The 14,689-nt window shown below is 37.6% G+C and overlaps 1 protein-coding gene across 3 annotated transcripts in view; it reads right to left on the reverse strand.

The window, feature by feature from the left end:
- The window catches only part of INTS12 (integrator complex subunit 12), a 37,851-nt gene that overhangs the window by 8,029 nt on the left and 15,133 nt on the right, over positions 1-14,689 (reverse strand). Inside the window, exons 2-6 of one of the 3 annotated variants that reach the window (XM_057502502.1) lie at positions 11,976-12,119; positions 11,360-11,524; positions 7,927-8,079; positions 5,649-5,797; positions 82-241 (exon numbers count right to left, since the gene is read on the reverse strand). In XM_057502502.1, coding sequence (XP_057358485.1) covers positions 82-241; positions 5,649-5,797; positions 7,927-8,079; positions 11,360-11,515 — 618 coding nt within the window. In that variant the 5' untranslated portion in view covers positions 11,516-11,524; positions 11,976-12,119. Of the gene's footprint in view, positions 1-81; positions 242-5,648; positions 5,837-7,926; positions 8,080-11,359; positions 11,525-11,975; positions 12,120-14,689 lie in introns of all 3 variants that reach the window. The other 2 variants (XM_036911771.2, XM_036911773.2) reach the window with 2 other exon arrangements.

The following is a 14,689-nucleotide window of genomic DNA, read 5'->3' on the forward strand; positions in this document are numbered from 1 at the left end:
TGTAACTTTTTATGTTGAAAAGCACATACCAACAAAAAAGTGCAAGAGACTATTTAAAATAGAGAAAAACATGATTCCTACCATTCTTTTCATTTGTCTGGTACATCGGGCACAATACCACACAAGGCGAGGGTCATTCACTTCCTTGTCTGTCACCTGGGGCTTGTGGCAGTCTTGGTGGTAGAGATTATGACACTCCTGACATTCTACTAATTGATTACCAGAGGCAACAGTCATTTGCCTAAGAAAATATACCATTAAACATTTCACTTATTTGAATGTAACAATTTAAAGTCATTGCAGGGTTGTTCTGGTGAAGTTTGATATAAAAAAACTGCAGAAAACCACAGAGCAAAATAACAAACCCCAACATGTTACCTGCACGAGCACTTCATTTCTTTTAAAGCTTATGTTCAACCATTAATAAATATATCTGGTGCCTTAGTAACTAAATTTGGCTATATTCTTCTAAACCATTTCTCACTGTAATTTTTCTCTTTTTTCCAGAATGTAGTAGACTTTGGCTAGTCTCATGACATTTTCTTTCTATTGCCGTTAAATTCCTTTATATTTTTTTACCTACATGTTGTTCTATCTTTTCCATAACATATAAGTGGCCTACAGGTAGGAACTAGACCATTATTGTGCAGACACAGGGTGTTCAATAAACAAATGTCTTATCAACTGAACAGAATGTAGCAATATATGTATCAAGAAGTATAAATTCCAACAGCACAGAAAGCAATCACCACCATCTTAGGTTATCATAAGTCTCCCAATGGAGGATTACAGTTGCTAGTTCTCTCCCCATTATTGCTCAACCATTTGTTTATTTATTTAAAAATGATACCCTTCATGGTAGATAAAGTTTTAAATAAACAAATGCATGTGAAAGCAATGAAGCTGTAACAAATGATCCTATTCAGAAGTATATTTACTCATTCTCTATACGTCTTACTCTATCCTACACACACACACACACACACACACACACACACACACACACACACACACACACACACACACACACACACACACACACACACACACACACACACACACACACACACACACACACACACACACACACACACACACACACACACACACACACACACACACACACACACACACACACACACACACACACACCACCAACCCAGAAAACAAGATGGTGGAGTAGGAAGGCAGGGCGGAAACTTCCTCCAACACACATACCACAGAAGAAACTACATCAAATACAACTAACCCTGAAAATGACCTGAAGGCTGTAGAACAGACCACCTACATCTGGTGAAGATGAGAAGACCACTCAGAGAAGGGTAAAGTGGCAGAGCCATGATCAGTCAAGACCCCAGCCCTTCCTGCATCCCAAACCATAAGCAGGAGGTACAGCAACAGAGTGGGGAGGGGACAGGGGCTCTGGAATTGCACAACTGGACCTGGAGATCTGCTCTGGAAACATGAGTTCACATTGCATTGGATTTTTGTGATTGCTGGGGCTGGACACCAGAGTTGAGTTGGAGCACTCTGGGAGGCTGAGACTCCAGCCACTTGTGGAGGACAGGCACCCTCAATTGGTCCCACTGAGACCCAAAACATAGTGGCAGTTTGAAAGATTTACCAGCAATGGGAAGGGTACAAGGGGGAGGTGGTGGATGAGCTCTTTATGCAGGAGAAAAGGCAGGTAGACTACACTTACCCCACGCCCCCTCAGCCTTCCTGGCTGGGCAACTGTGGGAGAAACAAACACTCCATACCCCTAGCTGGTGGCTCAGCCCTAAGGTGCTTCCCTGCACAACTGCCCATCCACCTGGCCTGATAGGCCCAGCAGCAACAGACTACTGCCTGGCAGGCAGAGGGAGGCTTTCCAAGCTATCATGGCCCTCTCTCAGCCCAACTGGGAAGGTGCATGAGGGGCCCAGCTCCAAACACTCCTTTCTCCTTGAGTATGACCCAGCCTGGCACCGTGGGCCCCAGTGCTGCGCACTCCACAAAAGAGCCATGTACCTACCCCATTAGCACAGCAGTGTCATCATCACTGCAGGACAGGCAGAGGGTGGACTGCCCACAACAATCCCAGCAGAAGCCCTGCTGATCAGCACACAAAGGGCTGGCTAAGGAGAGCTGCCATCTATGGCAGACTGAGACAGACCAGTGCAGACAGACAGAAAGGCAGCCCCGCCCATAACCCACAGCAGCAACTGGGGCACCACAGCAAAGAACCAGACACTGGAGAATAAAGGATCTTGAGCTTCTGAGCACCAAAGGATACCTTCATGAAGCCATTACTGTCTAGACGAGGAAACAGAGCAAATATATGTAATACAAAGGAAGAAACACAGAAACCCTGATAAATGAGGAGGCAGAGGAATATGTTCCAAACAAACTACAGGACAGGACACCAGAAAGAGGGCTAAATGAAATACAGATCATCAACCTTCTTGATAAAGACTTCAAAGTAACAATGATAACATACTCAGTGATCTGCAGAAAAGTACTGATGATCTCAGGGAGGACTTCAACAAGGGTAGAGGAGTTGAAGAAGAGCCACTCAGTGATGAAGAATACAGTAACTGAAATGAAATATACAATGGAGGGAATGAATAATAGATTGCTGCAAGTAGAGGAGATAATCAATAAGATGGAAATTAGAGAACAGGAACACAATGAAGCTGAGGAAGAGAAAAAAGAATCTCTAGGAACAAAAGAATGCTAAGAGAGCTGTGTAACTACTCTGAATGAAACAACATTTGCATAACAGGGGTACCAGAAGGAGAAGAAAGAGACAAAGGGGTAGAAAGTCTCTCCGAAGAAGTAATTGTTGAAACATCCCCAATCTGGAGAAGGAAACAGACACCCAGGTCCTGAATGCACAGAGAGCCCCTAACAAAAGGAACCTCAGTAAGACAACACCAAGATATATAATAATTAAAATGAAAAAGATTAAGGATAAGGAAAGGGTATTAAAAGCAGCCAGAGAGGGGAAAAAAATTACTTATAAGGGAAACCCCTAAGGCTATGAGCATTTCTCAGCAGAAAGTTTACAGGCCAGAAGGGATTGGCATGATATATTTAATGTACTGAAACAGAAGGACCTTCAACCAAGAATTCTCTACCCACAAGACTATCAATAAAATTTGAAGGCGAGAATAAACAGTTCCCAGATAAATAAAGGCTGAAGGAACTCATCACCACTAAACTGGCATTACAGGGTACATCAAAGGGACTTCTGTAGATGGAAATGTTCTCAAGTCTAAATAGTTTTTCACCACTGAAAATAAACCCACAGTAAAGGTAGCAGACCAGTTACTTACCAAGAAACTATGAAATTAAAACTAAACAAAAGTAGGAAAACCAATATACACAAAAGCAGTCAAGGGATATACAAAAAATGGAGATTATGACATCTTGTACATAAGGTGTAGAGGAGGAAGAATAATAAAAAAAAGTACTTTAAATTTTGTTTGAAATAGATTAATTATTAACTTAATATAGGCTGTTATATAGTTAGGAAACTATCCTTGAACCTTATGGTAACCACAAACCTAAAGCCTATAACAGATAAACAAAATACTAAAAAAGAGAAATATAATCATAACACTAAAGAAAACCATCAAATAACAAAAGAAGAGTATAAGAGGAAGAAAGGAACAGAGAGGAACTACAAAAACAACCAGAAGAGAGTTAATAAAATGGCAATTAGATACAAACCTATCAATAATTACCTTAAATGTAAAGAGACTGAATGCACCAATCAAAAGACATAGGGTGGCAGAATAAAGAAACATGACCCATCTCTATGCTGTCTATATGTATTACCAAAGTGTAATACATGAAACCATAAAACTTTCAGAAGTGTGGTCAAAAATCTCAAACATAAGCAGGCAATTTTTTCCTGGATACATCTCAGGGAAGAACAACAAAATTAAAAAATGAACAAATGGTACCATGGTACTACATCAAACAAAAAAGCTTCTGTACAGCAAAGAACCCCATCAGCAGAACAAAAAGACAACCTACAGTATGGCAGAATATATTCATAAATATTTTTCCAATAAAGGGGTTAGCATCCAAAATTTACTAAGAAATTTTATGCCTCAACACCAAAAAAACAATAACCAAATTAAAAAGTGGGTGGAGGACCTGAAGACATTTCTCCAAAGAAATTCAGATGGCCAACAGGCACATGAAAAGATGCTCCATATCACTGATCACCAGGGAAATACAAATTAAAACCACAGTGAGATATCACCTCACACCAGTTAGAATGGCCACTATCCAAAAGATAAGAAATAACAAGTGTTGGCAAGGATGTGAAGAAAAGGGAACTCTCCTACTCCATTGGTGGGAAAGCAGTATGGAGGTTCCTCTAAAAACTAAAAATAGAAATACCATATGACCCAATAATTTCACTTCTAGGAATTTACCTTAAGAAAACAAAATCTCTGATTAGAAAAGATACATGCATCCTTATGTTTACTGCCACATTACTTACAATAGCCAAGATATGGAAGCAACCAAAATGTCCATCAATTGATGAATGGATAAAGAAGATGTGGTACATGCACACAATGGAATATTATTTAGCAATAAAAAAGAAAGAAATCCTGTCATTTGCAACAACATGGATGGATATTATGGTAAAAGAAATAAGCCAGGTGGAAAAAAGACAAATAAAAATATTCACTTATTTGTGGAATATAAAAACAAAGCAAAACAGAAGGCACAAAACAGCATTAGACTCATAGATAACGAGAAGTGACTGGTGGTTACTATGGGAGAGGGGTTGGAGAGAGTAGATGGGAAGGGTGGGGAGGGGGAGGGGGATAAAAGGGCACAAAAATTTTAAATCATAATATAGGTTGATCACAGGGATGATAGTAAAGCATGGAAAATACAGCCAATGATTCTGTAACATATTCCTATGTTGACAGATAGTACCACACTAGAGGGGGTGAGGAACTAATAAAATAGATAACTACTGAACCACTGTGTTGTATATTTGAAACCAATATAAGATTGTATATCAACTATACTTTAATAAAAAATGAAAACATAGCCTTTGGCATGAAGGAGTTTAAAATCTAGTTATTCTGATATTTTACATGCATCTTCTACTAATCACCTATGTTTTTATAATAATGTATCCATGTTTTAAAACAACACTGAAATAACCTACTTGATCTATTCATTTCATTTCTGCTATCCTTAGGAAAAGATTTAATGGTGTTTTAGGAAATGATACCTAACAGTTTATTTTATAAGTACTAGCAACAATTCAGAAAAAAAAAAAAGGAACACAGACTTTTTAAAAAGAAAGATGGAATTAACTGAATCTGCTAAACATACTCTTCCTCACTATAAAATAAAGCAAGAACCACTTTTCCTCTATAACTTAAAAATTTAGAAAATGTTACAATATAAAGATGAAAGATGCTACAGTGAGGAAGGTAAAATGGTTGACAATTTTCAGGACAAACTGCTACAAGGGCTGTTCATAGGGAATAATCTACTTATTTGTTACCCACCTCCAAATAACGATAACAGAAATACTAAAAAACACCCAACAGATGGTATTTGAATTTTTTTAAAGTTGTTTGCTCTTTACAAAGAAACAAAAGAATCTGTGGCAAGGTACAACTTACCTGCAAACAACACAGGCCAATCCCATCTCCATGGCAAAATCATCAGCACTGGTCTCCTCAAAACTGGAAAGGTCAGCCATAGCTAAATCCTTGCTGGTTTGAACGGTAATGGGAGAGGACCGTGTCTCTGGTTTTTCCAACCTAGGTTTCTTTGGAATATCAGTGCCTTCAGTGACATCTGATTTCATCTATAAAAAGCATACAATCATGCACCCCTATATTTACTGCAGCACTATTTACAACAGCCAAGAAATGGAAGCAACTAAGTGTCCATCAGTAGATGAATGAATAAAGAAGAGGTGGTACATATACACAATGGAATATTATTCAGCCATAAGAAGAAAACAAATCCTACCATTTGCAACAACATGGATGGAGCTAGAGGGTATTATGCTCAGTGAAATAAGCCAGGCAGAGAAAGACAAGTACCAAATGATTTCACTCATATGTGGAGTATAAGAACAAAGAATAAACTGAAGGAACAAAACAGCAGCAGAAACACAGAACCCAAGAATGGACTAACAGTTACCAAAGGGAAAGGGACTGGGGAGGATGGGTGGGAACGGAGGGATAAGGCGGGGGGGCGGAAAGAAAGGGGGCATTATGATTAGCATGTATAATGGGGGGGCATGGGGAGGGCTGTGCAACACAGAGAAGACAAGTAGTGATCCTACAGCATCTTACTATGCTGATGGACAGTGACTGTAATGGGATTTGTGGGGGGTACTTGGTGATGGGGGGAGTCTAGTAAACATAATGTTCTTCATGTAATTGTAGATTAATGATACCAAAAAAAAAAAAGGCATACAATCAGAAAGCATCATGTTAGAATAAACTTTGCATCACTGAGAGATGGGTAAGATGGACAGTGTGCAATGCCCAAAGTTTACTTGACAGGTATTTTCTCAAAGTTAGGAATAGATATACATACTAAAGATCTATAAGGGATTTATAGTAAATTCATTGTCAGTATGTTAAAAGAAACAAGCAAGGAGAAATAAATAAAGCAGAACATTTTAGCATATATTTGCATATCTCTTTGTACTTTTTCATCTGTTAAAGAATTCTGGAACTTTAATGGGTTTACTTATTCTGCCCTTTTCCCCCTGAAAAGCCACAGAACTAATAAGACTGTTTTTTTAAAAAATATTTTAAATTGAAGGAAATATCTACTAGCCTTCTAGATTTAACACATGGCCATATTTGCTTCAAAGCAAATTCTGGCCTTTCTCTTTGAGATATAAATATACCTGTCAGATTAGCAAAAACTTAATCTGATAAGATGTGGAGAATTTGGCATTCTGATACTTTATTGGTGAGAGTATAAATTTAGTTCATCCACTTTGGATAGTAATTTGACAATGCTTAGTAATAATGAAGATGTACCCATGCTATTACATCCACTTATAGATATACATCCTATAGAAATTACCACCACGTGTGCAAAGAGCTACATATAAAGCAGCTCACTGAAGCTCCATTTTAATATAGGAAAACAAGAAATAAGCTAATTGTTCATCAGTAGGAGAAGGTCTAATCTGGTTTATTCATAAAATAAATATTAAATGGTAGCTGAAAGAAATATTCAGATTCACATGTATCAACATAGGTAAATTTCAAAACTACATTACTGATTGTAAAAAAAGTTGTCAAAAGAGATATATGTGCAATATAAAACCAGTTTCATAAATTTAAAAGCACAGAAAATAATATAGCCTACGAGTAGCTAATATTTAGAAAAAGTATGAAAAGTGTGAAAACACATGGTATTAATATACCTCACCCTGAGGGCAGGGGTTACTAAATATCTTTTCTAATGAATTTTTTTCTTAGTGCTAAAACCTTAATAATTAACTATGTGCAGAAATCATTCAGTATAGACAATTCAAGAATTATCTATAGCCCTGTTAAAGGTACATTCCATTCTGTAATAAATTTCTTGTTTAGTCATTTACATCATTATTCTTTTCTATCGTTTTTTTCTTTAACAACTGTTCCATCTAGAATATTTGAGGTATGAATTAAGTTTATACTTGAAATGAGTACATCCCCTAGGGCTCAAACATTTGTTGACAATGACTTCAGTAAATGGTTTAAAAGTGTTTCTAAATTTTACTCACTTTTCAAAAAATCAGTATATATAATTACCAAAACATATTTACTGAGTGACTGTTATGTATTTTTACCCACTATTATATAAAGGAAGTACAAAACATTTTTCTGCCTATAAGCAATTAATTAATTAATTTTTTTTTACTAGATTAAAATGAAATCTTACTTTATCAGTAGGTCTCTTTTCAGGTTCCTTCTTCACCTTGTCAGTTGTGAGGACCTTGCCATTATTATTGCCAGAAGGAAGATTAGAGGATGTTTTAGGCTCTTGCTTAATGGAAACAGTTTTTGTGCTTGAAATTTTGGGTGGCTCCACATCCTAAAAGGTGAAATAAAAAGACAGCCATAGTTATATATTCAGCTATTTCATCATAAAAAAATAGATCACAAATTAAACAATTTTCAAAATTAAAATACAATGTTGTAACCAATGTAATGTCCTTTTCTTTAAAAAGATTTATTGAGAATTGATACACAAACTGCACCTCTTTAATGTGTGAAGTTTGCTAAGTTTCTCTGCATACAAGCAATATAAAAAACATATCATTATTCCCCAAAGTTTCCTTGTGGGCCTCTGTAATCACTCCTACATGTATATATCCTAGAGAAACGATATCCCTTATCCTAAACCAACCACTGGTCTGCTTTCTGCAATTGTAGATTAGTTCGCATTTCTTAGAAATTTACGTAAATGGAATCATACAGGATGTACTCTTTTTTTCTGGGTTCTTTCACTCAGTGTATTTATTTTAAGATTCATACATGTTGCTAAGAATATCAGTAATTCATTCCTTTTATTACTGAGTAATATTCCATCAAATGGGTATGACACAATTGTTCATTCATTTATCTATCAGTGGACATTTGGGTGGCTTGCAGTATGGGGCTATTACAAATAAAGCTGTTATGAACTTTCACATACAAGTCTTTGTACGGACATATACTTTCATTTCTCTAGAATAAGTGTCTAGATTATGGATACAAATCCTTTATTAGATATATGATTTGCAAATATTTTCTCCCAGTCTCTGGCTTGTCTTTTCATTCTGTTTTAAAACTTGTTCTTGTATGACAGCTGTGCTGATATATATACTTGCTATCTATTGTTGTTAATGGTATAAAAAGTTTATGCATACAGTAGCTTCTTGGAATCAACCCCCAGAAAGGAAAGCATTTCCCTATCATTCTAAATAAAACTAGAACATCTGAGTGCAGTCTATTTTTCTGTGATAACAAATAAAAATAAAATGTAAATGGGAATGATACATAGCTTCAGAAGAGTAAAGACCTCTGAGGAGAAAAAGAAGGGGAAAGATGAGGAATGGAGCTTTAGACTTACTGGTTACAGGGCTTGACTTATTGTTGTGATGAATGTCTAGATAGGGGTTGCCAAACGGGAGCCTGTAGACCACATTTGGCCTACTGCCTATTTTCTATCAATAAAATTATACTAGAACACAGCGATACTCATTCACTTATGTACTATCTATGGCGGTTTTCACAATACCGTGGCAGAATTTGATTGTTGTGACAGAGACCATCTGGCTCGCAAAACCTGCAATATTTACTATTTGACTACTTGTTTGACTTAGGACTACTAAGTCTTTGGTGACTACTTGTGTAGACTTAGGAAAGTGATGGAGAACATGTTAATAATGCAGGTTAAACTTAAAAGTGTATCCTGTCTGTAACATAAAAATTGAGGATATGATCTTGCAGCATTTGAAAACTATTACCTAATTCAGCAAAGAAGTTACAAGTCACTGATGGATGAATTAAGTTCTCATTCCATTATTTCACATTTGAATTACTCAATACTCAATGATGTAAATAAAAATAACCAATTTCTGTGTTGGAACTACACTTGGAGAGCTGGTTGTTAATCTTTATAAGCACACCACTGCCTCCAGGTGATTCTCAGAATTCTAGAGAATGGAAATGTCCAGCTGAAGGCTACAATTAAACGAATCAATGCTATTGAAATACTAACAGAGTATCTTCTATAAACTGACCAAGAGAAGTAACCCCAGTTAGAAACCTAAGGGCAGGAGGCTTTTGAATCACAACAAAATTTTCATGTACTTTAACAGATAAACTGCCTTGTTTTAGAATCTCAAAATTCTGCTTCTTTAGTAATAATGGGTTTTTACTATTTGGATTAAATTACTACTCAGAGCAGAATTAACTTGATAGTATGTTTTGTAGAGTTGTATTAATTGGTTGGTTTGAACTCACTTAAACCTACCAGAATGAAAATGGTAGAAAAAATGAGATCACAGTGGCTCTACTATTCAAAAGACAATAACAAGTCTTGAGACAATAAAGAAAAAAGCCAATGTTGAAAGGATGGGTGCAAAATACCACTGTTTATTTGGGCACTGAGTCTGGGATTTAGCCTGTCTTCGGCTTGAGATACTGGATAGACAGAACTGGTCATGTAGTTCTGTCTTCCCCTTCTCGGTTGGTATTTAGGTCCACAGACATAGTGATTCAGAGTTTATCTCTTAGTTTTCTCAACTTTTGTAAGTTCTTCTTATCCCCATTTTACTAATAAAGAAATAGTCTGGGTGAAATTCACTTACAATGCACCTCAGTTTCCTAACTGTTAAATGAAAAATAATACCTATCTCAAAGAATTGTTACCATAGTTAAAATTAATTGCCCACATACACCATTCAGAAAAGTACCTAGGCCATTGTAAATGTTCAAGGTATATTATGTGGGGTAGTTGGGGTTCCTATGACCAGGATCCTCACTTAACTTAAACCACCTGATGATGTAACTGGCCTGTTGCTAGGCTACCACTTCCACACCTTTAGGCAATAAGTTATTATTGCACTATATTGAGAGCTCAGCCCAGTGCTCTGGGGGGAGGCAGAGACGCTAGTGCTGGACCTACCACCAGGAGTACAAGCCCGGTAATAAACCCTTTCACCTCAAACAACATTTTGCTGTCAATTTCTTTGGTCACATTGAATCCATAGCGAACTTGCCCGGGGCTGAAATCCATTGGCAAGACAATTACATTGAAAGTTATATTACCACATAACTAGTAAGAGGTAAGGCAGGATTTAAAACAGGTTTGTCTGGTTTCAAAAACGTATCTTCTTTTTACAAAAAGCTGCTTGGCAACTTTGTTATGATCAAGACTAGACCTATACAGTCTCATAGTTCATCTAAAACTTCTTTTTCCCTTAACTTCTCCTATCCATATTCAATCAACTTCATTGCAAAAATCTTTTATTAATCTCATGATTTTTTTGCTCATAAAACATTAAAGAATAATCATAAGTGATTATGGTTTCATTTAGCAACTTAAAAAAATTGTAGTCACAAGAATGAAAAATTAAAGTAAATTGTAAACAAGTAGGTTTCTCTTCACTTAAAGTGGAACAGAATATCCCTCTCACCCAGCTAACTTTTCTACGTAGTGTAAAGTTCTCTGAAAGTTTAAAGGAAGAAAAGAACATTAAAGAACATAATTTCATGCCAAAGGAAAGATTATTTTGACAGGGAGATTGTTTTGAGGTGGCCTAAATGGTAACACTACTACTGCAGATTTTACAAATTCCCTCCAAGCATTTAATTCACTTAGGTACCTTTTGCGATGGACGGTAACTTGAATCAATGCCCCGAGCTAAAGATTCATCAAGTAGTGCTTTGAGCCTTTCAGCAGAATCTTTACTTTTTGAATGTAAGAAGCCTAGTGCTTTCAAAAAAATGGGATCAAGTTCCAAGTTCACAGTAGCAGCCATTGCAAACACCTGAAAAAAAAAGAGAAGGGGGAAAGTAACTTAGGGACAATGGGCAATCATCTATGTCAAGCTAATCTGTTCTTTTGTTTATAATAAGTAATATTGTGCACATGATAAAAAATTTGAAATGTCCAAAAGGTTATTACAGGTAAAAGTAAAAATTCTTTCTTATCCCTGACTGACATTGTCTAGTTATTTTTCCCTGAAGTAAGAGTGTTATCAGCTTTCTGTGTACCCATATCTATGGCAAGGTTTTAAATCCAGATAAGCTCCTCCTTGCCAGAGTCCCTTCCTAACTTTTTAAAAAAGTATACACTTACAGTTCAGTTCATGGGAACTTGATGTATTTAGGATTTAGGTCAATGTACGGAAAATGGAAGTTCCCCGGGCCAGGATCCTCACCTGACCCTAATCTACTTGCTCATGTAATCAGCCTACTGCACAGGCTATACTTACACACCTCTGGGCAATAAGCCAGTATTGCCTGTGCTGCTAAATAATGAGCTCCGCCCAGTGCTTGACGCAGAGCAGAGGCTGGAGGAGGAGATGGAGATGGAGTCTGAGATGGACTTGCTTGGATGCAGATGTTACTCTAGCACTTGACCTGCCACAGTGAGAATAAAGCTTGGTATAAACACTTTTACCCTCATTCCCCCTCCCACCAGGCCCCATCAACATTCCATTGTCATATTTCAGTCTCAGTGAATCCAGAGTGAACTTGCCTGGAGTTGAGAACCTCCTCTGGCCCAGAGCTACAGTCTCGTTGACTGTATACCAAAATTTCTTCTCTCAAACCTAATTTCTATGATAAAAAAAAAAAGAATTTAACTTGGGGGTAGGATATCACAGGAGGGGAATGGTTAGAGGATGCATTAAGTGATAACCTATAAAAGTCACTGCTGCAGCTTTTTCATCAACTATCTTTTTTATTTCTTTTGCCTCCTTAGTCCTCTGCCCTAATCTGGAATGCTTCAGGAAATATAGTAATGATAATCATATTGCATCACATTTACATTTTGGTATCTCATGCATTAACCTATTCTTAAAAAGCAAGGTCTCTGAGGAATGCTGCTATAACTACTTAAAATATGTATATATATATATATATATATGAAATCTCCCATAGGGCCTATGATAATGCTCTGTGTTATACGGAACTTAAAAAATAGTAAAGATAGGAAACTCTCTTGACCCCTCCTGGCTTGAGCCAGGAGCTCTGTCCTCACGCTTTCTCTCTAAATAAAAGCATCTGCCTTGCTCTCCAAAAAAATAATTAAAAAAGTAGATATACATCAAAGGCTTATGAAATCCCAAAACATTAAAAAGTTTTATTTTCAGTACTAATGGTATCATGTGGCTCTATTTCTGGTGTCAGTTTTTCAAATGCCTCTCCAGGCAAGGAATCATTAAAATAAAAATGTATACTTTGTATTCAATACTTTTACCAATATGTTAGGGCATGAAATTGTCTTCAGTCCTTCAGGTTAATATTCTAATAAGGAAACACATTTGCACTGCTGGAATTAAGGATCTGTCAGCCAATCCACAGTAATCTCCCATTTTTGGGATTTATAAAGCCATTAAAACTTGCTATGGGTTGAATATTAGCATATGAAAGCTCAGTCTGAAAATGGATAGTGTTTTCTCTTTCCCCATCTACCTACTCCCAATCAGTCTCCAATTCAACTGGAACCACAAACACACACACCTGTGCTTTATTTATTTTTTATTTTTTATTTTTTTTGAGAGGGCATCTCTCATATTTATTGATCAAATGGTTGTTAACAGTTAACAACAATAAAATTCTGTACAGGGGACTCAATGCACAATCATTAATCCACCCCAAGCCTAGTTCTCATCAGTCTCTGATCTTCTGAAACCTGTGTTTTATTTTTGTGTAAGTTTTCAAGAATGTATTAGTTATTTACTTGACAGCCTCAAAACTTCTGTCACATTCTGTGCTCTACAAAAATACTTGAATCGAGAAGGATTAAAGATGGCGGCATGAGAGGAGAGACAGAGGCTTCCTCCTAAAACTGGATACAATTAGAAAATACAGTTGGCGCAACTAATCCTGAGAGAGCAACAGGAAAGAGGATGGCGCCAGACTGCATATACCCGGAAAAAAGAGCAGACCTCAGGGAACGGGGTAACGTACCAGAGCTGTGGCTCGGTGGGACCCGAGCCCCTCCCCCACCCCAGCTCACCGGTGGGAGGAAGAGAAACGGAGCAGGGAGGGAGTGGAAGGCTTGGGACTGCTGAATACCTAGCTCCGGAGATATGTGCTGGGAGCACAAACCGACATTTCATGGTGCTTTCATCATACTCTTCTGATTATGGAGTTGGAAAGCTGGGAGAGGCGGAGTTCCTGGGGAGACTGGGATTCCGGCTGCTTGTGGAAAGCAGAGATCCATATTTGGCTGCTCTGGGACAAAAGCTTATATCTGTGTTCTCGGCCGACTGGTTCAGGCAGTGGAGACAGGCACAGCAGCCGGGAAGCGGGGAACAGCTCTTTCCTCCCCGCTGGCACCATTACCACTCCCCTGCGACCCCTGACATTGCTTCAGGGGCTGAGCAGCTCCAGAGTAGAGCTTTTGGACACTAGAGGGCGACATATACAAATATGAAGTGCCAAATAAACTTGGTCCAGAGTAAAACTATTAATATAACTCCCGAGAAAGATTTAAATGACATGGACCTTGTGACTCTTACTGAAAGGGAGTTCAAAATAAAAATCATCAACATGCTAACGGAGGTACAGAAAGACATCCAAGAACTCAGGAATGAATTCAGGTCAGAGATCCAATCGCTGAAGAGCACGATGGAGGGTATTAAAAGCAGGTTGGATATGGTGGAGGAGACAATAAATGAAATAGAAACTAGACAAGAGGAACACAAAGAAGCTGAGGCACAGAGAGAAAAAAGGATCTCTAAGAACCAAAGAATATTGAGAGAACTGTGTGACCAATCCAAGCGGAACAATATTCGCATTATAGGGATACCAGAAGAAGAAGAGAGAGAAAAAGGGATAGAAAGTGTCTTTGAGTAGGTAGTTGCTGAAAACTTCCCAATCTGGGGAAGGACATAGTCTCTCAGGTCATGGAGATCCACAGATCTCCCAACACAAGGGACCCAAGGAAGACAACACCAAGACACATAGTAATTAAAATGGAA

Source organism: Manis pentadactyla, chromosome 5 (genome assembly GCF_030020395.1).
Source record: "Manis pentadactyla isolate mManPen7 chromosome 5, mManPen7.hap1, whole genome shotgun sequence".
Classification (NCBI taxonomy): Eukaryota; Metazoa; Chordata; class Mammalia; order Pholidota; family Manidae; genus Manis; species Manis pentadactyla.